The sequence below is a fragment of the Vidua macroura genome, chromosome 6, assembly GCF_024509145.1.
Source record: "Vidua macroura isolate BioBank_ID:100142 chromosome 6, ASM2450914v1, whole genome shotgun sequence".
Taxonomy (NCBI): Eukaryota; Metazoa; Chordata; class Aves; order Passeriformes; family Viduidae; genus Vidua; species Vidua macroura.
Genome location: NC_071576.1, coordinates 39,447,790 through 39,471,333, shown reverse-complemented (window position 1 = coordinate 39,471,333; position 23,544 = coordinate 39,447,790). Strand labels below are relative to the sequence as shown.

Sequence of the window (23,544 nt, the reverse complement as noted above, 5' to 3'; positions counted from 1 at the left end):
GCTGATTTATTACTGGTTTGCGTATCCTTCTTTAAGGAATTAAATGACAAGCTGCCTCTAATTACATTCCTCTGTGCTTTGCTCGTCTCAAACCTACATCCATCAGATTCTTACCATTTACTTCATTTTTCCAGCTTAGCTACACAATGGAGAGACAGTTTCCCTTCAGCTGCCTAGAATGATCTTGAACTCTTTTTCACTCAACAACAAGATGAACTATCCAGCTGTCCCCAGCAGGCCCCATTACTGGGTGCAACAATCGAACATCAAAAAGGCGAACTGGTGTCCTCAAATTAAAAAAGACAGAAATATTATTTAATAAATCTAATCTAAATCTTACAGCATTTGACTAAACAACATGGTATATGTTGCTTTTCTCTATATTTCCATGCATCTTAAAAAGGACACAGATTTCTCTATCTCTTTGAGAGTTTGTTCTTTTTCTAGTTATACAGAGAAATCACCGAGTGGGCAAGCTAACAAGCACTGAGCCAAGAGAGAAAAGGTGTATTCCCAAATGGCTGGCCTTCCTCTGCTGGAAGGCACATACCCCATTGCCCTGGTTGTTATAGCAATGTAGATAAATGGCCAAGAAATTGCACTGAGGTAACAAAGTAAGTAATAAAACTGCAGTTAAAAAGTTAATAACATCCGTTCAAACAACACAAACTTCTTATTCAATTTTAAAGATGTTACTAATTCTAGTGTGTTTTCTATTTCTCTATAGGATTCAGGTGTCTCAAAAGAATATTCAAAGGGTATTTGGAAATTTCCCAATTTTCTTGTTTACAGTTTTAACTTCACATTAACGAAGTGTGTTGCTATCAAATGTTATAGATTGCTATCAGGTTCTAATTTTTTTCCCCTGCATGGGGAAATGACAAAACTCTTGGATCTTGAACTAAAAGCTAAGGTGTTTTCTTATGTCTCCTCTGCAGACAAGCCTGGTCCTCCTCAGAATATAAAGCTTGTAGATGTTTGGGGATTTAATGCAGCCCTGGAGTGGACACCTCCCCAAGATGATGGCAATGCTCAGATCTTGGGCTACACAGTTCAGAAAGCTGACAAAAAAACAATGGTAAGAACTTGGCTGGGTCTGTGGCTCAGAAGGGAGTTAAAAGAGCACCTGCTCTGGGAACATAGAGACTTGAGGGAAATGACTGAGTTCATGACACTCATTTGTGTGTCCAAGGTGTCCTGTGGCACCTCAGAGGCAATTAAACATTGAAAAATAGAATCTAAAAAACCCCCAAAAGGTGAAAGATTAAATTAAATGCTCAGCAGAAAATGGAAGAGATCAAGCCTGTGCAGTCTCAGGTGGTGACTGCATAGACAGCTCTCCTTAGAAGATGGAATTATACTTTTTATTTGCCATTATATTTTTCATAAATGCAGCAAAAAAATTGAAGGGGAGGGAGGCAGTTAGATTTGAAGTGAGATGCTAGGCATACCAGGGTACGTACTGGGAGAGGTATGTATGCCTGTCAAACCGGAAAATATCTTTCTCATGGAAGACCCCATTAGCAGTCACATTCTGAGTACACATCTTGTACCAGATCCCCCAGATAAGAGTATGGCTAAAATATGGTAGGGAGGTGAGGGAATTTTTTTCTCTAAATGAAAGCACTCATATGCCTATCACACTGCCAGAATATACAAATCAGAAAATATATCAGCTGATCTTCACAGGAAGCAACATAATATTAATTTCACAGGTTAGTGTTAAATACCTGTCTGCCTATCTTTTCCTTGTAGCAAAAAAATTCTCTCCATACCAGAAGTAGCACCAGTCTGACCTCTCATAACATCTTTCTAAACAGTACAGTCTTGTTACAGGAATGGTACACAGTTTTTGATCACTATCGTCGCACAAACTGTATTGTGTCAGACCTGATTATGGGAAATGAGTATTTTTTTCGAATCTTCAGTGAAAATTTGTGTGGATTGAGTGAAACTGCTGCAACCACCAAAAATCCTGCCCATATCCAAAAAACAGGTAACATATTCTTCAAACCAAAGATCACAAAAGCCACTAAGTACCAGAAGTAATACACTGGCAAATGGAAAATACAGTTTTACTAGCTGCACCCCTAAAGATATTTTCATTATTTAGTATCTAGCACTTATAAATAATTTTAGCATCAAGAGCCTTTATCTAGGAAAATCTGTACTAATACAAATGTTAATTAAAAAATATTTAATCACACAGTCTTCCTAAACTATATTGTCTGAAGCAAATCATACAGCAAGGGAATTATATTTATATTTTGGGGTTAAAAGTTGAAGATGTCTGTGGTGAAGACTGTCTCTGCACACATATGGCTGTCATATTTTTAACAGAAGCTGAAAACCCGTGACTGCCGGAACCTTTTACCTTAAGTAACACATTAAACATGAGATGTGTTTTAGAATGAAATGTATTTAAAGACCTTTTTATATCACAAATGCCAAAAGCTTTGAAGTTTCTTAAAACCATACAGACAAAATAAATTATGATAGATTGATAGATTGATGATAGATGATGATGGATTGTACATATGTCAGCTGAACTGCCAACACAGTTATTACTATTTTGTCTCTTTGAACTGCAGGCACCACTTATAAACCCCCTTGTTACAAAGAACACGACTTCTCCGAAGCTCCTAAATTCACCCACCCTTTGGTGAACCGCTCTGTGATTGCGGGATACAACACCACACTCAGCTGTGCTGTCAGAGGAATCCCCAAGGTACACGCCACCACTGTCACTCAGATTGCTGTTGCACCAAGGCAAGAATTCCTGCCAGCTCAGGGTGGCTGAGAGTGGCATGGCTGTAGAAAGGAGCAGCAGAGGCCACCCGGTCACGTCCCACCACGCTCACACCCGAGGCTGCAGAGAGGGGAGCGAGCATTTGGGTGGGTCCGTGCACAGCCGGGGGGCAACACAGTGAAGGGGACAGAGGGAAGGGCACTCACTGCTCGTGGTGATACCACAACACTGGAAATGTACCAGCTCTGCACAAAACCTGCTCACTGGAGAAGCTAAACAACGACAAAATGATCTGCTCACAATCTATACTTCGCTCTCTTCAGACTTTGAAGGAAACAGCAGCTGAATGTCATTTACTGTTCCACTAACCAAATGACACAGAGGAACAGCAGGTTTATGCATCCACATAAGTTTTTGACAGTCTGAGCTATTTTGCAAAACTAAGTAGATTAAGGCCTGATCTCATGTGAAGTTTTTTTGTGGGGTTTTTGTTGGTTTGGTTTTTTAATCTAACAGGAATATTTTCTCATTCTAAATATATTTATTAAAGTCCCATCAAAGGGTGCATACAGATGTACTATTTTGTTAATCGGGAACAAGCAGTTAAAACTGTATCAGCTAGGAGCTAAATTTAGACTTCTCAGAAAAGGGAAATTTTTGTCTGCAGTGAAGGAATTTACCATATTATGACATAATCTTGTACTAAATTTAAATTAGTACAATCCCTTCACGTCTGGCTGCTTCTTTTCAGCTTCTTTCACTACCTCATACCTGTGAAAGGATCTGATTGCTACAGAGCAAAACATGCAACAATCAGTACAAATTAAAAAAAAATCATTTGTTGCAGTCCATTGGATGAAGAAGGAACTCCAGACAAAACTCAAAAGTCAAAAGGAAGCATATCCATGTAAACAGCTTCAAAAAAACAACAGCATTACAGAATAAACACCAGCAACTGTAGGCAAAATCCATCTTCCAGTAGCTGCCTCAGCTTAGAAATGACAGTGTTATTGACAATATTCCCTCTTGGTTAACTGACATTTTTGTGCATCTGCATCCACTTCATTCTGTTTCCATGGTTTTAAGAAGATTCTTTAAAAACCTTCTCAATTTTACAGCTGTTCTTGTGCAGTAATGGAAGGCCTTGGAATGCAGACATGCTAGCTCCTCCTTCACATTAGCCTGAAGGATCTAAGTAGTCCTCAACCCTCAGTACACCTAATGCTCTTAAGCAGCTTTTCCAGATATGTTTTTGTACTTCCATTGCCCAAATTAACCTCAATAAAATGGTTCAGTACCTGCAGCAGTACTCTGCAAAAGCTCTCATTACCTTATGTGGATGAAAAATTCCCAGTTCTTAATAATTGTAGATTCTCAAGCACACCTCAGGATGATCTGTATGGCATGGAAAAGTTACCACTGCAAGCAGAGACATTACTCATGCCCTGCCAGTAATGAATTATAGTAAGAGAAATATACCCAGAAAGATAAAGAGGCTATAGAGAAACAAGGAAAAAATGTTAAGGCAGGAAAAATTCCAGCAGAGATCTGTAAAGAAAATTAAGCAAGTGGCAGGTAGGATGCACTGGATTGATATAACACAGGTCAAAGACAAAAGTGATTCAGTAGATTTGAATGCACTCTAAAAACAGTGCAGTAGTTTTGGGGTTTATGGATGAAGAAACAGAAGATATTAATTCTGAAAGAAAAACAGATAAAGGTAAAGCTTGGTTTTCTATTCTTTAAAGACTTTCTTCACTGTATGTACTAATAAGCTAGAAATAAACAAAAGCAGAATATCAGATTTTTCATTTTCAATATTTCATTTATAAAAATTAAAGGCACATTTTCAGGTACTGGAAACAAAACATAAAAGCTTGAACTGATACAGAAGCAACCACTTCATTCCATAGTGGAAGCAACAGGAACTTCATTTTTGAATTCCTGAAGTTTCTAAAGATATGCTAGAGGGTTTGGAAAATCCTCTCCTGGACCAAACCTTGCCATCCTAATTTGGCTACTAAGCATCTGTGGACTTTTACGACACTTCTGTTCTAATAATCTGTGGCATATACTTGTAGCATTCAAATACATTTTAATAAGCACAACTAAATAACTCCTAAATGAATGAATTTGTAGACAATTAATAGGGATTGGGGTTTTTTCTTTAAATTGCAATAAATCAGGGCAAAAAACTACATTTTCTATATGCTATTTTTGAGTTAACAAAAATACTGAACTTTGAATTATTGGTTTCATGAATTTGTACTGAATGAAATGTTCCTTGAAAAATTATTAACAGTTCTTTGTAACTAGTCCTCATAATACTATTTAACTTTTGATGGCTACATTGAGGCTGCAAGATCAGGTGTAAATCTTCCATTCTCTACCTTCTATTTTAAAAATCTTCTTTTTTTTGTTCTTCAGCCAAAGATATTCTGGTTCAAAAACAAAATGGATCTCTCTGGGGATGCCAAGTACCGCATGTTCAGTAAGCAGGGGGTGTTGACCCTGGAGATCCGAAAACCCACTCCCTTTGACGGAGGCATTTACACCTGCAAAGCTGTGAATGAGTGTGGTGAAGCTGAAATAGAGTGCAGGCTGGATGTCAGAGGTAATCAGATGAATCCTATGGATAACCCCAACACAGCAATGAGGAGAGAGTAATGGGTAGTTAAAAGGAAATTAAATCATTGTTCCCCTTTATCTATCCCTGATTTTTTGGGTGGTATATAAAAAGTTTGTTAATTACGTGCATCAGCAGATTGTTTTTTCATTCTGAAGCGTTACGTTAGAATTAGGTTACCTGCTAGGTAATACATGTCTGATGGCGTACAATTATTGCACTTCTGACTTCCTATTTCTAGAGGAGATACTTAGCAGTGGAAGGGAGGTCGATCTACAACCACTGCATTGAGGATAACTTCATTAGACTTCGTGTTTATTCTGTAACCGGAGGTTTTAAATCAAGTCATTGGCTATTAGACATATGTAAAAGGTAGCGCATGCTATATCGCAAACATTTTTTGAACAGTAACAAATTATTTTGTTTGTCAAAAGGACCAGGAACAAAAGTCACATGTTTATAACACAATATAAAATATCAATTGTTAAATATTTTTTGTAAAGCTGCCAGCAAAGTATCTATTTATCAATACAAATGTATGTAGCATTACTTTAAGAGCTCAACCCAGCAAGAGCTGCAGAAGTGACCTACATAACAGTAATTGATAGAAATACATTTTCAGCACAGCAAGCCTGAAGGTATTTCTACACAGCAGTTGAATATTTGACTCAGTGCTAAATCAGGAATGTGCATACAGGACACCTTGCAGTGCTGGGTGCCAATACCCTCAGGGCTCACAGATTAATTTTATCATCATCTGAAGCTTGCTTTAGGAACATTAAATCTTCTTAGAATCATCAGATAAAAGCAACTAGTAGAGAGCGTCCATATTTCACTTTCAGAACCAAGTCTCAATTTGAAATTAGCATTCTTTAATGTCTGATAATATCTTGAACTTTTTTTCTTTCTCCAGCACCTCAGTAAAACTCTGAATCTCAGTTGATCTGCAAGTCAAGGTAAGAATAAAAATAATTCAACTAGATGAAGGAGCAATGGCTGTTTGGTCAGATCTATGAATAAACAACCATTAAATATTCATGGTAGAGACTTTTTAGAATGTTTATAATGTTGGTGGGGATATGTGTTTGTTTAGATTTCTGTTTGTTTTTTCAATAGTCAGTATTTCATGGGTCTCCACCTTTAATATACTGTGCGATTGTAAAAATCTGTAATAACAGAATACTTGGTTGTCATTTTTTCTTAATTCACTACAAGCACTCCCTCTAAGAGACTGTTATTTATTAAAGTAGGGCCAACTAATATCAATAACCTTGCTTCAACAAAGAAAGTATACTTAACATTTAAATGCATCTAGATTTGTAACGTACATTTTAGACTTTAAAAGCATGAAGTAGTATAATAGCAATCAGGTAATGTATTTGACAATAAATCCTTCTTCCCATTTTCTGTCTCAGTATTAGAGTGGAACTTGAAAAGAAGAAAAGTGAAGAGATTAATGAAACATAAATTCTGGTCATTTAGGAGTCCTGCTCATCTTAGAAGTCACGTAATACACATGTACAAGGAGGCAGCAGTGTTCTGTATTGTCCTGCTTACTCGGTGTGTTTTCAGACAATATTTCCTCTTTTCATATATCTGTCATAGTTAGATTGCCCTTGCCTCCACATGAAGAAATTGAAAGAAATCAAGATAAAACGTTTCCCCCATTACATACATAAAATATATTTTTAAAAAATAGTAAAATTATGTAAAACTGAAAAAACCCTAGTCATTTCCTAATGTCTGAAACAAGCATAAATCCCCCAATTCTACAGTTCACTCCATTTTCTCTTTGCAGAACTCTGACATTCTTCATAAGAAACAAGTAGCTCAGAATAATGAAGCAGTAAGATATTATTTACAGTATATAATCCTTATACTTGTCTCTGTACAGCAGAATGTAACTCTCATTCCTACTGTTCTTACTGTCAGTGACTGCTTGAAATATCCACTGCTGTGCTTTCGAGCAGAACTGTGTCCAAACCACACCACTTGGGAACCACTGGCTATAGCTACTGTTCTCCTTTTTATAGAAAATAATTCCTTTGATAATTACTCACTAATTGTTTTCTAGCTTTTAAAAAGACACCAGCATAGAATTCCAGTTATTAGATGTTTTTTTCCACCAATCAGAGACATCACATGAATCTACAAGGATTATTTTGCATGTCAGAAGAAACAGTAAAAATTCTAGCAAGGGAGACTATTTGCATGTAAATAAAAAACTTTAAAGCAGAAGCTTGGAATGAATGCAATAAACTCACTGTCATAACTCTTCCTGAAGGTTTGTGAAAGGCTATGAGTGATATGTAGGCATTTTTGCAGATGATTTTGTCTAAGCAAATGACACAATAGCATTTCTAGCTTCTCACCTACAAGTTTGAAGAGTAGGTTTTTTTCTGCACTAGTTGATAGTTTCTGGCTGGGAAGTACATTTTAATGAACACAGTGCAGGAGTCAGCAGGAAGATTATATTAATCCAGGCAGCATTGCCTTTTGGAAGAAGCTACACAAGGGAACTGAAGTAGCACTCCTCCCCTGCCTCCAACGTGCCACTTGGGATGGCAAAGCATAGCTGACACAGCGTGTTAGTTTTATTAACCAGATGTATTAATGCATCTTCATAATAAAAGCATTGATGGTCATGAGATGTGTATTTTAATTATTTCATTATGGTACCAGAACAAAAAAGGATACCCTCTAAAACCAAAGCAAACTTATTCCAGGTTAACACTTGTCTGTTGCACATTGTTGTTATTCAACAAATAAATAAAATTTTAAAAGGAAAATATGCAGCCAAGTTTACATTGTTTTGTGCTTACATTTTCTGAGCAATGCTATTATTTATTTTAAAAAGGCACATACCACAAATAAAAGACAGAGATTATCCATATTCTTAAGAACCTGTGACCAGAATGCAGTGGACCAAGAAGGACATCCCAGCATCTGTGGGACAAAGCATATTGCAAAGCAGTGACTGAATTGCAAGAGTTGGAGCCTAATTCCATGGGCCTTCTAAGAATGCTGCACTTGAAAAACACAAATTAGTTTTGATTTCCAAAGCTTCCAATGACAATGAGTCAAATGCAAATCCAAAGCATTAACAAAAGAGAAGCACTAACTCTAGCTAGGTTTTTAAAAGTCTTCATAAAAATGAGAATTCTGAGTTCCAAACACTAACCACTCCTCACATTGAGAAGAGGAAAAGGGGGAAGGTGCACCTGCAAAGTCTCAATTTCCTGTAATTATTTCAAGACAGGTCTTCAGAAAATGGTAGGTGTTTATTGATGTTTTGCCAGCATATACTATTGTCCTTTATCTGTTCAGAGGCTGACACAGATCCTAAAAGTAGAGTTGCCCATTAATTCCATGCTGGTAATAAATAAATGATTAAGTAAATAACCTTCATTCCAATCTGATTAAAGCTATATACACTGAGAAACTTCTCCCAGACCTACCTGGTTAAGAACAACAAAGTATCTCCCAGGTTTTCCCCCCTCACACATGAAAGACTACTTGATGAAAGACAGTTTACACTATCATTTCCTGGGTGAGATCTACTCTGATGTAAAATCAGCCTTATCTCTAAATTTCATGGCAAATATTCTTGCCTTGCAGTTGTTTAGTACTGTTAGAAGTGTGCAAGGTTTGTTCAATAGTAAAAGAAAGAATTAATATAGGGCATAAAATCTAAAATTTCCTACCTAGCAGCATTCTCTTTCAGCACATTAAATGCCTTTTACTTTCAAAACCAGCGGTCCTACTGAAGTGCTTCCAGTAGTTTCTCCATCAAGACAAAAAAATCTGCTATTGCTCCAGTGAAAAGACCCTTCCATATGAAAAATATATGTAACTTCAACAAACATAACCTCTTTAGGCTAATTATTTCTATCCAGTTGGATGTGAAACTGACTGTGAGTTTTGATGCTTCCACAATTTCCATTTAAATCCTATCAATTGAGGCTGCTGGCTGCCTGTTCAGTGTTCACATGCCCTTCCTTCAGACTATGAACTATATACCTGACAGAGATACTTGGATGCTTTGGATTAACCTATGTAAGATTCTTTTGAAGCACAGGGGTGTTGCAGAGCATTACTAAAGCCCAGTGCTTCACTTCAGGTAAGAAACATCAACTCTAAAATACTATGACAAGAAAAAGCACTTCCAGTACTCCTACCAGCCCAGTTCTCTCAGGGTGGCATTACCTGCCAAACAAGCCCTCTGCTGACACTTTAGCCTAGGACAGCACATGCTCCACACCACAGCATCAATTCTTTTGTTTCAGCACTGTTGTGTAAATACTCTAAGTAAACAATATTTACTTGCTCCTGACAATGAGAAGCTTCATGTAATACACTTCATAAAAGCCACCAGCTGGAATTAAACTGTCAAATGCAAACAAACTTTATCTGAGCACCTTGTTTCCCTGAGATTGCCTTAGTCCTCAGATCCTGACCCTTATTCTGTGAGCAAATAATAACAGCAAAAGGAGTTAATGACTGCCCATTACTTCTTAAAATAACAAAGAAAAGGGCCAAAGAGCTCTCTCGTGCTGCAGCACCAGCTCTCCCCTTCAGTGCCAGGAGTCCCCCCACCCACTTGTCAGCTCTTGTTGTGAGAGATTATTGCTCAGGGATGCAAGCCCTGAAGAAAACCTCCTCAAACTGTGGTGTGAGCATAGCAGATTAAGGTAAAGTTGCTGGGTTTCCTCATTTTCCTCTTCAGCAGGCTTATACAGAAGCTGTCAAAGGCTGTGTGGGAGTTACCGGATGGTCCCCCATGGAGATAATTCTTTTTTCCTATTAACAAATAACAAGTGGGTCAGTTGAAGCTAAAGAAGGAAATTACAGTTATGTCCACACAGCAGTCATGACAGTGACTGTTTGGCAGAGCTTCTCAGGTTGCAGCCTCTTCTGTATTCTGCTATCATAGACCCACAACTATTACTTTAAAACTAGCAGGCTTATCTGTGGTGACACCTGCAGAATAAAAGCGTTGTTTCTTTCCTGAGCCTTAGTTTTCTGACTGGTTAATAAAAATCTCAGGAGTATTTCATCCCCAAGTCGCTGAAAATCCAAGAATATGTTCTAGCACTAAAGCTATTCTTGCAGAAAGGGTGCCAACTCCTCATATATATTCCATACCATCCAAAAAGCAGGTGAATGTGTCCAAGGAAGGGTAACCTGTGTAATAAGAAGCTATGTTTCCATCAGTGTATGTTGTCACCAATGTTTCCATGACCTAGGTGATCTAGATGACCTTCAAAGGTCCCTTTCAACCCAAACTGTTCTATTATTCTATTATTCTTAAGCAGCTTTGCTGCCTAAGCTACAACACTTACGTAATATAGTGGGGTAAAATGCAAATTAAATTTATTCTATCCCAACAGAATGTTTATGAAAAGTGCCTCACCTGTCTTGAGATTATCTTCCTCTTCCTCTCTGTAAGACAGAACAGTTATCTTTACCAACTTCTTCAGTTTTTTCTAGGCTTACTATATCAAATTATATAAAAAATTCAGTTCTACTTGTTGAAAATTACAGTGAGAGATCAAGACGTTTCTATATGTTATTTTAACAAATTTTTCAGTGCAGGACATGCCAGACATGTAAAGATAGCCTCAGAACATCTCACCTGCAGGTTTCATTCCTTATGAGAAAGGATTATTGTTCTAGCTATTTCAAGAGAGATCTACAATTGAGTAGAATGAATCAAAACACAAGAAAATATTATTTGGTAGAACTTTTCCTTAGTTGAATCATGCAATGGCCATTCAAAGGACAGTAGCAAGAGAAAAGAAATTTTCTGGAAGTCATAACAATTATTTATGTTGCTTTGATTACAGATTTCCTTTGAAACAAAATCCTTGTATGTATTTAGGAGAGAAGTTTGTCACTAACATTTCGTCTCAGAGCAGGTTTAGAACTACAAGCTGTTCCTGTCTCCTTACAAATGAATTTTATAAGATCATTCTGCTGAGATTAAAAATAGCCCCACTGATACCTTTCAAGTGCTTACTAACAAGAGAACTCTATTTTAGGGAAACAAAAGCTGTCATAGAGATATCCTTTACTTGTCATTGGGCATGGTCTCCACAGCAGTCTGCATAAGCAACACATCCCAAACAGCACGGACTGGTGAAAGTTTAAAAGAAACAGATAAGAACAGCCTCACTTACTAGGTCCAGATATGGAAAAAATAGTCAAGCATCTGCTTTCTGTGCCAGACAGAAACACTGACAATAACCAGCCCTGAAAGCACAGATAAGTGTCATAGTGATGAACACATTTCAGTCAATAATTGTGTATTAGGACAGCTGTACCAAAGTCAAATAATCTAAAAAAGTGGCTAATCTAAAATATATAAAATATCAGTGGATATTAAAATGTAAAACAAAAATAAGTGTTGAGCATGTTCCCTTTTTCTTCTTATCCATGGATAATAGTCTGAATGCAATTTTGTGTTCTATACAATGTATGTAGCAAACAAACCATATACATAGTTTCCATTGTTTTGCTTGGAAGTATAAATTGTGGGACCCAAATACATGAACCTAAATTGTGGATGGAAACACTTTAACCTTCAATAAGGTTGCATTTCCTTGGTACCTGTCATAATGCTAACAATTGCCCCAGAAATCCAGATATATTCCAGGAAATTATCATCACAAAAAGACTAAGTATCAATATAGCTCTCAAATACACTTTTGTTATTTACTTACAGTTTCATATACCCAGGGAAAAATGGCCAAAAAATCCAAGCTTCTCTTCTTCTTTGTAGGTGAGCTCATTGCATGTGATGCCTGAAAAGAAACCCCCAAGTATAGTAGATTTTGATCACAGGAAAGTTCTCAAAAATTTCTACCTGAAAATGGGACTTGTTCTTTCTCACTGGTATAAGGGGGGATTACTGGACTGTGTATTTACAGAGCATAGTATTTGCTTTTATGATTTTTGTTTCCTACAGTACTGAAAAACATTAACAATTTAGGAAAATTTTTAGGCTACAAATCTGGTTTACACAAATTTATTTATTTTTAATAACAGATTAAATGGTTAAGCCATTTCTAACAAGCAGTGTAAGGAAGAGCTGCTGCTGGAAGCTATCACAGAACAGCAGCATTAAGACTGGAAAGCTTTTCCCTTCCTTCTATAGCACTCTTCAGCACTCCACCAAAAATAACTTGATTTAAATGCAAGAGGAGTAAGCATGGAATTAGGCTGAGAATGAAAGATGACAGAGCACTTGGTAAGAACAGGAGAGAGGGATGAGACTATGACAGGATGCTGCAAAGGGGCAGGGACTGGTTGAGCAGGTGACTGGGAAGAGCATATGTTGAAGTGCCTGGGCAAAGAGGCTGGGAGGTGATGATGGCCACAGAGGCAAAAAGAATGTATGAAAAAGCTACAAAGGGAAACAGATGGAGATGATCTGATGGGAAATTGAGATGCAGAGTTGAGCCTGACTGGCTGAAGAGAGTGTAGGTCAAGGATGTGTGAGGAAACAGTGAGGAATCCAAGCAGGACAATGTGTAAAAACAGAAGAAGGAGATTTCTTTGATACCCAGAGCACTATGGATAGACTTGTACTCACTGGACTTAGTATGAGAAACTGAAAAGGCAAAAATGAGAGCAAAGAATGAGAATACAGAACCAAAGTTTTCACATACTTGAAGGAAGCAACTATTTAGAGTTTTACTGGTGTTTTTCCTGACACCGTTTGTTCCTTTTTATATAGAGCTATTTTGGGAGATGGGGATTTCTATGTCTTTGTAGGTTCCTAAACCACGTTTATCACTACAGTAACTGTTGCAAATAGAAGCAGGACTGTTTGCCCTTTGCTGACATATATATGCTTCTTTGTTGGACTGATGCTTTAAAAGAAAATAAATCAATGCTAGAGCTACTATACTGCAGAAGTTTTAAAACATTGTACACCTGTAAACAGGAAGTTACAATTTTACTAACCTTGGTATAAATGAGATCATTTTTATCATATCTGAGTACAGTACCTGCCTGAAAGAGGTCCTCCCTAAGCCTGTCATGTACTCAACTGCACTCAAACCTCCCTTGTCACCAACATCAAGCTTTTAAACTTTCAGACACAGTGTTGGAATGAGGGATCACATAGCTACTATTATCTAAAGCTTCGGCACATTGCCACTATTTTAGTGAAATGGCCACACTGGGAATGGCTGTAGAATCTCAAAGTTTTCTTTGACACTGAACACCTTCCAATGGTGTCACAGGGTAGGACTCTGTGTGAAGCCTTTACCACCAGCACAGGCAAAGTCACCACTCAGCTGCCTGGGAGTGTCCTGCCCTTGTGACAAGCAGATGCCTCTGGCTGAATTGTGACTTCTGGAACTGTGAGAAGCTCCTTGGCACTGCCTTTTGTATGACAAGGTCCTTTGCACAAAGCTGCTACTTCTTGGTCCAATTTCCCACTTCTTCTGAAGCTCTAAGATGTTTTGTTTCAACAACACCTGGCTTGTCTAAGAGCAGAGACTTTGAGTTTGTAAATACCACTGGAGTCAGAGTTAAGCAGAAACCATTTTTTTCCCAGAAGGAAGATCTTGACTCGGAGGCAGCATCACCTGTCTTTCATCCCTTTGGCAGTCAAGGGAACTGGGATGTAAATATTGCTCTTTGTGAGAACCTTAGCTTCTATTTTCTGCCTAGTTCTGAATTCAGTGATAACAGAAGCCTATGCCTGACACTGGGGCAAGAGCTGATTCGTTGCCATTGCAGGCAACTGCCTCCTTATTAGAAACACACTCTGAACCAAAAGCCCTCTTCTGGCATAAGCAGCATGATTCTAGAAATATTTTCAATATTTTTGCAATGTAAAGCTTCATAAGGCTTAAAATCACAGACAATTTTCCCATCCACTTTGATTACTAAGCTAGAACTTTAGTTGGAATTGCAATTCTTAATGACTTATATTTACTAGCAATTAAGCTTTTTTATATCCAGATGAACATTTCATCTTACTCTGCTATCCTGAATGCAGAGGCTAGTAGGGATTATCTGAAGTTAGGAATCAGGGTGTAGGAAATTTTTACAACAGGTTTCTTAAAGTAATGAGCTCTTTCCATCAACAGACCTTCAAAACACTTTTTCCAGACATACCCTTAACAATTATCACTTAATAAGTCCCAGCATCATGACACTCACTGATGCTTAAATTTTAACCTTTAAAATGTGGACCTATTCATAATAGAAGCGGACACTGCATTCACGAATAAAACAAGAGCATTTTGGAACATCACAATGAAGATCTGATAACCAGAATACAGATAAATTAGTAACTTACAAGAAATTGTAGCAGAAAAAGAAACCTGTTCAGCCATAAGGAAGTTTTAAGGCAAGTTTATGTTTTTTGTCACTTTTGTGTAAGAGCCTTAGAAAAAACACAAGTGTTAAAATAAAAAGGTTGCAATTTTGAAATTCTTAAAAACTAAGACACAGGCTCCTCCTAGTGGTAAAAACATAGGAATTATTCTTTTTGTTTTAAGAAAATTCTGGAACAATTTATAGTTAGTCTGTTAGCCTAATGAGTCTGTTAGCCTTCCATTTGGTTCTGGAAGGTTTAGAGGCCTCTAAGTTCTTGCCTGCTGCCAAGGTATTATTACCTAAATATCAAAATGAGAGGGACATAACTAAAACCACTTGCAAATCACTGTAACAATTTTTTTCATCCAAAATAAAGTTTATCTACCTCTTAGTGCTTTGGACTGATGGAGTGGAAAGATGTAAGACTGTATTCTAAAAGATTTATGCTTTTGTTAACAATTTAAAATCCAACTCGCATTTGCATTTGGTATGCAGACAGCAGCACTGGGCATTAATGGTGGAAACTTTGCACAGCATGTCTTTGGCTCAGATGAATATGCTACACCCAAAACATCAAGTATGTGAAAGATTTTATGTATTTCAAAAATGTCCTCAGTTTTGAAGCCAAGTCTCACCTAAAGAGCAGAAGCCCAGTGTCTGCAGTTGCTGAGCTTGTTACTGATTCATCTCAGCCATGGAACAGCAAGCACTATATTTAGCCACACTTGTTCATCAAAACAAATTCTGTCAAAAGGGACAGAGAGCCATTTTTATTATCAGGTCCTTTAAAAGTCTTATTCTGCACTGCTGTTTCTCATCAGCCTAAAGCTGATAGCTTACGTAATTTAAAAAGGAGCTGTATATAGTAAATGATGTTATGCATTTAATAATCTCTCCCCTATAATTTTATAAGTTGATTATTTTATTATGCCTACTAACATAATTACATCCTAAAAATTGAAATGGTCTACCTCAGTGGGACCCAGCATTCCATAAATGGAACCTCTATTGTAGACCAAAGTGCTTTCAGTCTTAACTGTACTTGAAATACAGTAGTATGCAGAAAACTACAAATGCTAAAAATTCAGGTATTGCTGTGAGAAAATTTATGGTCTCAGAAGATAAAAGAAAGAAAATAAATTCAAACCAGGTTAATTTCATTATTTGCCAATTTCAGTTTTAATTTTGTGTTAGGAAAGAATGAAAGATCGTTTACGTACCACTTCTACTTGCAAGCTTGCAAAAGAAATTTCCATATTTCAGATGTGTCTGTTTTCCCTATTCATGTTTTTCAAACACTTTTATTTTAAAGACAAATGAGACAGATGTTGTTTTAGAAGAAAGAAAACCCATATTATTTAAAGCTGCTTATGTGGAAAGAAATTTAGATTGTCCATTTAGAGTCTTCTCTTTTCCACTATTTCATGTATGTGTGTGACATATTTTGTATATAATTACATTTGTTTCAGAATAACAAATGATAGAAAAGCACAGGAGGATGAAAACCAGTTGCTGGTTGAATGACATTTTATTTTCACATTCAGAGAGCTGTACAGTTTCTATAAATAGATGTGATACCATTATATTTACATCATTCTCACCCATACTAGTATATTCCATTTTAAATGGTAGATACCCTGACCAAGCCAAAACAGGGTTATTTCTGGGTGCATTTAGTCAGGATTCTATTTCAAAACATACAATACATCAGTTTGTGTCAGAGCAATTTTTCCTGGTATTTTACATGTAACATTACTTTCTCTAGACAGTCTCACCTCCCAGCATCCTAAGAGCTTTCCAGACAAGTGCAGTAGAGTTCAAGAACAAAAACAGGATGCAAAAAAACCATTCATATCCAGCCTATTCAAAATAAGGAATGTGATGGATAACTTTAACTACGTGAGTTTCTTTATACATAAACACAATATTTTCAAGATCCCTTCATATACAGGTACAGATTGAAAACAAAATAAAAAGCAATAGTTTAAAAAATTTGGAGACAGACAACAAAATCCTCTGGGCTTCTGAACATGTTCTGTAGATTTCTGTACTGTGCTTCTGCCAATAATGCTTCCAAGTTTTACACTGCCTTATTCATTTTCTAATCCCTGTGATTAACTGCTTTAGGGAATGCTTATTTGCATCTGTGAACTCTTACTGCTGGGGTAGCTACAAATGTTACCTAAAATCCCATTTGAAAATGCACAGAACCCATGAAGTGTTGAGGATTTTTACACTGCACTACCTTCCACTTGAGAAGAGATGGATCAATTAAATAATCAAACTTCAACTGTCACATGATATTTTAAGATTATGACAGCTAAATTGCTCATCTCTACCAAAAGGGACTGTAGAACTATGTGACAGGAACACCGTGATGGTAATTAAAAATGAACAACACAGAAGAAAAACAACAAAAACACAACATTGAAACAACATACAGGACCAGGCTGCTTCCACTGCAGCACATACCAGAGAATCTGAAAGCAGAAGCCTGCAGTTGTAAAGGGATCAAATTGTAACAAGTACCACTAGAACAAAAAAAACAACCAAACTCAAACTGTTAGTCATCTTAACAAAAAAGGAATTTCAAAGGAATGTCCAGAGTAAGTCACTCACAGGTGGATGCAGATGCTTAAAACTGTCTGATTAAAAGCTCATTCAAAAACTCCATTAAGGAGACTGAACAGGGAAGGCTTAGGTTTTGCTATGGGGAAAGACTTGCAGGGTCATACATAAATAATCAAGTTCTCATAAAAGACAGAAAGTGAGCTCCAGTAACTGCAGTAAAACTGGGAGTACTGCATATCAGTGTGCCAAAGTGTAGATATTTCCAAGTATCCTGATCAACTGGAAACTGGTCGAGGTGGTTTGCTTTTGTTTTCTGCCTCTTTTCCACGAATTGCAGCCACATAAGAGAAGAGACACAGCACGGAGTAGCAGATCTCATGAGCCTACAAGAATTTAGAAGAGATACTGAAATTTAGATTAAGTGTTTTACAAAATCCATTGTACATTTGTATTTTCCTGCATGTCTTCCTTCATGGGACAACTACTCTGGCTACAGACAAAATCAGGAAAATGTGTCTCTTACCACCTTCTAACTGAGACGGAGAGAGAAGAAGAGCCATATAACAAACTAAAAAATTCCTTTGGGATAAAAAATTAGCTGCTTAACAGTATGATTTAATAATTTTGAAGAACAGTATGCTAGGCTAGAAAGTTGGCCAACTGGCTTTGGAAAAAACATTCTGCACATTTGCGTTTGGTCTGTTGCATGAAATTACAAGATATCTTTAGGGAGGGGGTTGAAAGACTTAACTAAAGAGAGGGTTCCACATAGCACTACTCAGTTTTACAATTATTTAACTGATTAACTGTGCTATTATTTAACAAAAAATCCTCTTTTACCATGTGGCTGGCAGCACAATTCAGTGAAGGTAAGACTTAGACCTAATTTATATACTCTAATATAGTTCTAATACCAGCTGTTCTGATGATCTCAAAAATTCTTGTCCTTTAAACTGACACTTAGAATTTTTGCAAAAGTAATAAGCATAAGAACATGTTTTGCTGTATTACAGCACAAGCTAAAACACTTCCATAAAATACTTTTTTCCATTAAACTGGCTTCTCTTACTAACAGATACAGCTATTTGCTTCTTAAATCACATATATTCTAAGTGTTTTGTTCTAAAACATTTACAGCTTCTTCAAATAATTTTGCTCTCTCTCCTCTTGAAGGACTGAGTTTCCATGAAATCACCAAATGTGCACACTGCACGTCAGACATAAACTGAAATTTCCGTTCTGATGATAATAATTGGTTTCTCTTTCTTCCTCATGAGTGCATATAAGCCTGATCATCAGGCTTATATGTAAGTATCTAAGTATCATTATCAACTGTTGGTGTTTACAAAAAGTGGTATAAAAACTGAACATTATCCCAGAACAAGAACTCATCTATACAGGAGCAATCAATACTTTTACTGTTCTCTCATATGTCATTGCTCATGAGGAGATGGGAATTTTTTGTAAACTGTTAACAATCATATTCTTACGAAGTGGTCTCTTTTCTCCTTTTCCATTGGTTCTATGGAGTAAGGGTTGTGTTCTGTACTGTCTTAAAATTAACAGTTCCACCAGTTCCTATTGTGCTGAAGTTCAATGCCAAATTGGCAACCTTTCATCTTTAACTGTCTTAAAAAAGAAAACAGTGCTTTCTGCACTACTGGTGAGTTCCTCTAATTTCATAGATCCAACAATCACTGAGTTTTGCTGTCTCCTCCTACTGAAAACATCATAAAGAACAGCTGGTGTTTCACTGTAAATCCTGCAGTCTCAATGTAATTCTTTTCTCCACATGAAAATGTAAAGATACATCCTCTAGAGAACCACCAGAGGCATCACAGTAGACTCACCATTGGCGTCTTGTACTTGTGGCTCACCACTTCTTTAGTTTCAGGAACTAAAACCGGACGGGCAAGAGACAAAACAAAAAGTTCAAAAAACGAGAGGCAAATGGGGAAGAAATAGCACAATGTTCCCATGGGAAAGGGAAGGGAGGCAGACAGACAGCAGGTGCAGGTACAGGGCACTTCACTATCCCTCACTTCTACATACTTCTACTTCTTTTCATTTACATTACATATATCCTTGGAAGACACTGATTATGTCATAATAAATTACTCAAGCTAGCAAAAATTTTCACTGCCTCTGTTTGGCACAGCAGATATTTGATAGTTCTTATGAGACTCTGGCTTTTCTCATATTACTTATTCCAGCTAAAGAGTAAAAATAATGAAAAAATATGCTTAATGATAAAATATGCCTAATGCCTACTACAATAAAACATAACCCAAAAATTCCATAGGAATTTGTCACTATACAAGTCCCAAAGATTTTACCCTTGAGATCTTCTCTGCTGAGCAACAGATTTCAAAAGAACTGTTGGACACTGTATACTGTATAGTAAGCTAGTAAAATCCAGGGGGGGAAAAGAGCTGAGGGAGAATTTTTTCTTAACTTGAAGACTTTTCCAGCTCTATTTTAAGTTTCTCAAGATATTCTTTCTCCTGTATAGGATGTGTGTGATGGTATTCACTTGACATACTCACTGAAAACATTCATAGTTTTTGAATGAGTTGCCTTAAAATAAAAAGCTGAGTTCAGTGACATGTATTCCTAAAATACTAAGCTGGTTGGTTTATAGAAATCTTTGTATGAAAAGATCAGGACACTGATTAAAAAAAATCTATTATCCAGAAAATCTGCCCTTGTTCCATTGCACTGCCTCAAGCTGATAGAAAGAAAACTGGCATAATATAGCTAAAGGAAATTTGTCTTTTTTTCTCATTGTAGAATGCATAAAAAAGCAAACTGTAACCACCCTGTTTGTGTGCAGTGCATCTGAACTGTGCCTTTGGCCCGCACTCGGTCTGCAAATGTTGTGAACAGATGCCATGAGAAATCACCAGAAGAGAACAAAGACCACACTGGAACATTCAACTGTCAAATTTAAAACGTCAGTATCAGGGGAATACCAAGACCAACTCTGAGTACTTCCCTTCCAGAATAGCTGGAATTTTCCATGAAATTTCTGTGTCACAACAAAAGAATTTAGAAGAGGCAGTACAGAAATTATGCAAAACCAAATAATTCCAGGTTCATAGAGGAAGGATAAATGTTTTATTACACATAGTACTAGTGACAAGAAAAGAAACAGAGGCAGATGAGTTCAGTATGAAGAACCAGGAAAAGCCCACACCAAAACCTATCCATGCAGATGTCATCTCTTCAACTATGGTATGACACAGCTCAACGCTGGAGAGGGAGACTGATCACACTCTAAGGGGCCAAGAGTAGGCAGTGCAGACTGGGTTTGAGAAAGTTCTCAAAATATAAACCAGTACCTACTAATTCTCTGGTATTGTCATTCTTGAAAATAATCTATTGAAAAGTACAGAATATGATGGTAAAAAAAAATATTTTTGTTTTATTTTTCAACTCGCATTCTCCCTGGAGTTGGCAGTTGCATGAAGGGCTGAGAAACAAGAGAAGTGCACACCCAGGCTGCACTGCCCCAGTGATACCAGAGACTAAAGCTGGGGAGATAAGGAGGTGCACATCCAAGCTACCTTACCCGTTCGCACCAGATGTTCCAAATTAACTTCATGTCACCAGGGGATAAAGGTGGGAGTGAGGCTGGTGCACAGCCAAATAGGGTAGGACTTTTACAGCTGTGTAAATCTCACTGCCCACTGGATAACATACAACTGTTCATATACTCTTCAAAAAGCAGGAAGGGAAAGCTGTAAGGACCTTGTGCCACAAGGGAAGGAGAGAAGGGAAGCTGTAAAGTCCTGTATCATAATTGAGAATAGGAAGACAGGGAACAGGAGAGCAGCTAGGCAAGGTACTGTCTCTCCACAGTAAGTTGCCTTGTCTTTACTTAAAGTACTCCTTCACTGTCCTTCCAATGCAGAAAATTCTCCTAAGAGGACTGAGTTAGGAAGATTAAGAAGAGTGGGTTTGCATTTACAAATATAGAAGTCAAAGCACTACTACTGCAAAATACAAAGAAAAAAGGAAGAAAGGAAAAAAGAAACTGCCCTCCCACCAAAAAAAAAACAAAAAAAAAAAAACAAAAAAAAAACCAACAACAATAACAAACCCCACCACAACAAGAAAAAAAACAAAGAAAACACCCAAGCTTTCAGAGATTCAAGCCTCAAACTGAGAGATTCACTAGAAAGATTCTAATGTTTTTTCTAACATTAGAAGTTATTCCTGATAACTTGAACTCTTGAACTGAGTGGATGAAGGGAGTAAATTAGGCACCATCCTGCAGCCTTTGGTCCTGTAAATGAAAATATGGTGCTACCACAAAATGAGTTTAGGGGAGATCACTTTACCTGCTGGAGAATGAAGGTTTTCATAGCAGCGGCGGTGAAGGGGCCACAAGAAAGTAAAGCACAAGTACACAGCAGTAACTCAAATTCCAGAGGGAAGAACCTTATATTTCCTCACTTACTTAAGTTTACACTTTCATTTTGGGACACAATTCCTGAACTTCTGCTTGCTTCCTGCTCTGAAACCACAAGTCCAGCTGTGATGCTGCCATCTAAACCCAGCATTAACACAAACAGACCTTTAATTTCCTCCTGTGCTATCACTAATTTGGAGCACTCATGCTTTGTAAAATCAAAATCTTGCGTTTAAGTACTTCCCATCAGACTGGAGTTTGCACACTTGCACACTGGAGTTTACCAGACTCTACCTTTCTAAGAGAATCTACTACTTCAATATGCTCCTACTAAAATAAATCTGATGGCAAAGTTTACAACGTTTAACACTAAATAACTTCATTCTTCTGAAGTCCAAGCAAGTCTCTGCTGAATGCTTTTAGTCTACTACTACCAAACATGTTCATTTATCTTGAACAGGACAGATTGTCATATCCTCCCACCTTTACAACAATTCAAAAACCAGCTGTGAGGTAGACTCTAATCTCGGCATAAGAAGAAAAGCTAGCTCCCCTGCAACATCCTCCTTTTTCTTTTTTTCTCTATATTAGCTGGATGGGCAAATTGTCAATCTCATTTGGTACATCTAAATTGGTTCTTATCTGTGACCTCTGTTTTGTGAGAGAGGACATTTTTAATTCAAGTAGTTTAATTTCTCCGTTTTTGCTTGTAGATTTCAACTCCTAGTTTATTTTTAATTTCTTCTTAAAATTACCCATTTATAAGTTCCATATGACAATTCTAGCTTTTGCAATAGGCCCTCAGTTACAAAATCTTTTGTAAAAAAATAAGAAGTACTTTTTCTTACATTTATTACAGACATGAATTAGGGGCTAAATGCTCTGTTACAGTCACCAATACAAATTAACTAGAAATAACCAAGTCAAACACTGTCTCTCTTCTTGTGCAATATAAACAAACTATTAAAAGAAGTTATTTGCATAAAACCTCAAAAAATTATCCAAAATTATTTTCTGATCCAAATAATTTCTTTTTAGTAAAGATTTCAGAAGCTGAAGCTGCCATTCTTTAAGTTAATTTTATGGCTTCTGAATTCTCATCATTGTAAAACCCATCAAGAATCTTTTACTGACTTCAGAAATTTCTGTAAGTAATACAATGAATCGTGCCCATCAGCACGATGAAAACATGATGTCAAAGGAACAGAAATTGAACAGAACTTATGAACATCTAAGCTATTAGAAAATGTTCATGGTTTAAAAATATAGATCTGATCATATGAACCATGAACAATATTTTCAAAAATGGGAAAAAATTGTTCACCAATTCAATTCTGAAACACCTGGGAGATTTACGGTAAACAACAAGCAAACTGCAACAGCCAGAAGGGTTTTATCACTTAGAACTTTGTGTCACCCAAAGGAGACAACACATTCTCATGGACAAAGACATTAATTTCAGAAATCTCATGTTCATAGTCTTCTATAATTCAAGGCAGAAGTCCTCAGATAGAACATTCTGCTCACAGTACCAAAGAACAGTGACAGTCTTGATAATGGGAGCTGCTGATTCAGATTCTGCTTAATGGCCAAAGTATGCATGCTGACCTACTATGGTATTAAATTTCAGCTTCTTTTTCTATGTTTCATACATATTCCTAAGACCTAAACAAATCTCTCAAAGACGGCTGGAAGAATAAGCCAATTTGGGTTTCAGGAGAAGTACGTGGATCACCCTTCCAGAGAGCTTCATCTGAAGTCACTCATATTTTTCAGACCCTAGTTAAGAATATTGTGACTGACACTAACACTGAAGAGTAACCTGAAATTTTGCCCAGACTCTGGTGC

The 23,544-nt window shown here is 37.0% G+C and overlaps 2 protein-coding genes across 6 annotated transcripts in view; one reads left to right on the top strand and one right to left on the bottom strand.

The window, feature by feature from the left end:
- MYBPC3 (myosin binding protein C3) overlaps window positions 1-6,958 on the top strand; it is a 61,352-nt gene extending 54,394 nt beyond the window's left edge. Inside the window, exons 30-35 of the mRNA XM_053979937.1 lie at window positions 939-1,078; window positions 1,837-1,996; window positions 2,592-2,728; window positions 5,177-5,363; window positions 6,289-6,331; window positions 6,791-6,958. Of these exons, the coding sequence (XP_053835912.1) occupies window positions 939-1,078; window positions 1,837-1,996; window positions 2,592-2,728; window positions 5,177-5,363; window positions 6,289-6,299 (635 nt within the window). The 3' untranslated portion in view covers window positions 6,300-6,331; window positions 6,791-6,958. The remainder of the gene's footprint in view (window positions 1-938; window positions 1,079-1,836; window positions 1,997-2,591; window positions 2,729-5,176; window positions 5,364-6,288; window positions 6,332-6,790) is intronic.
- Window positions 6,959-16,964: 10,006 nt separating this feature from the next.
- Window positions 16,965-23,544, bottom strand: part of MADD (MAP kinase activating death domain) — a 68,113-nt gene continuing 61,533 nt past the window's right edge. For all 5 annotated transcript variants that reach the window (XM_053979198.1, XM_053979199.1, XM_053979201.1 and 2 more), the window contains 2 exons: window positions 19,133-19,179; window positions 16,965-17,665 (listed from right to left, as the gene is read on the bottom strand). In XM_053979198.1, coding sequence (XP_053835173.1) covers window positions 17,558-17,665; window positions 19,133-19,179 — 155 coding nt within the window. In that variant the 3' untranslated portion in view covers window positions 16,965-17,557. The remainder of the gene's footprint in view (window positions 17,666-19,132; window positions 19,180-23,544) is intronic.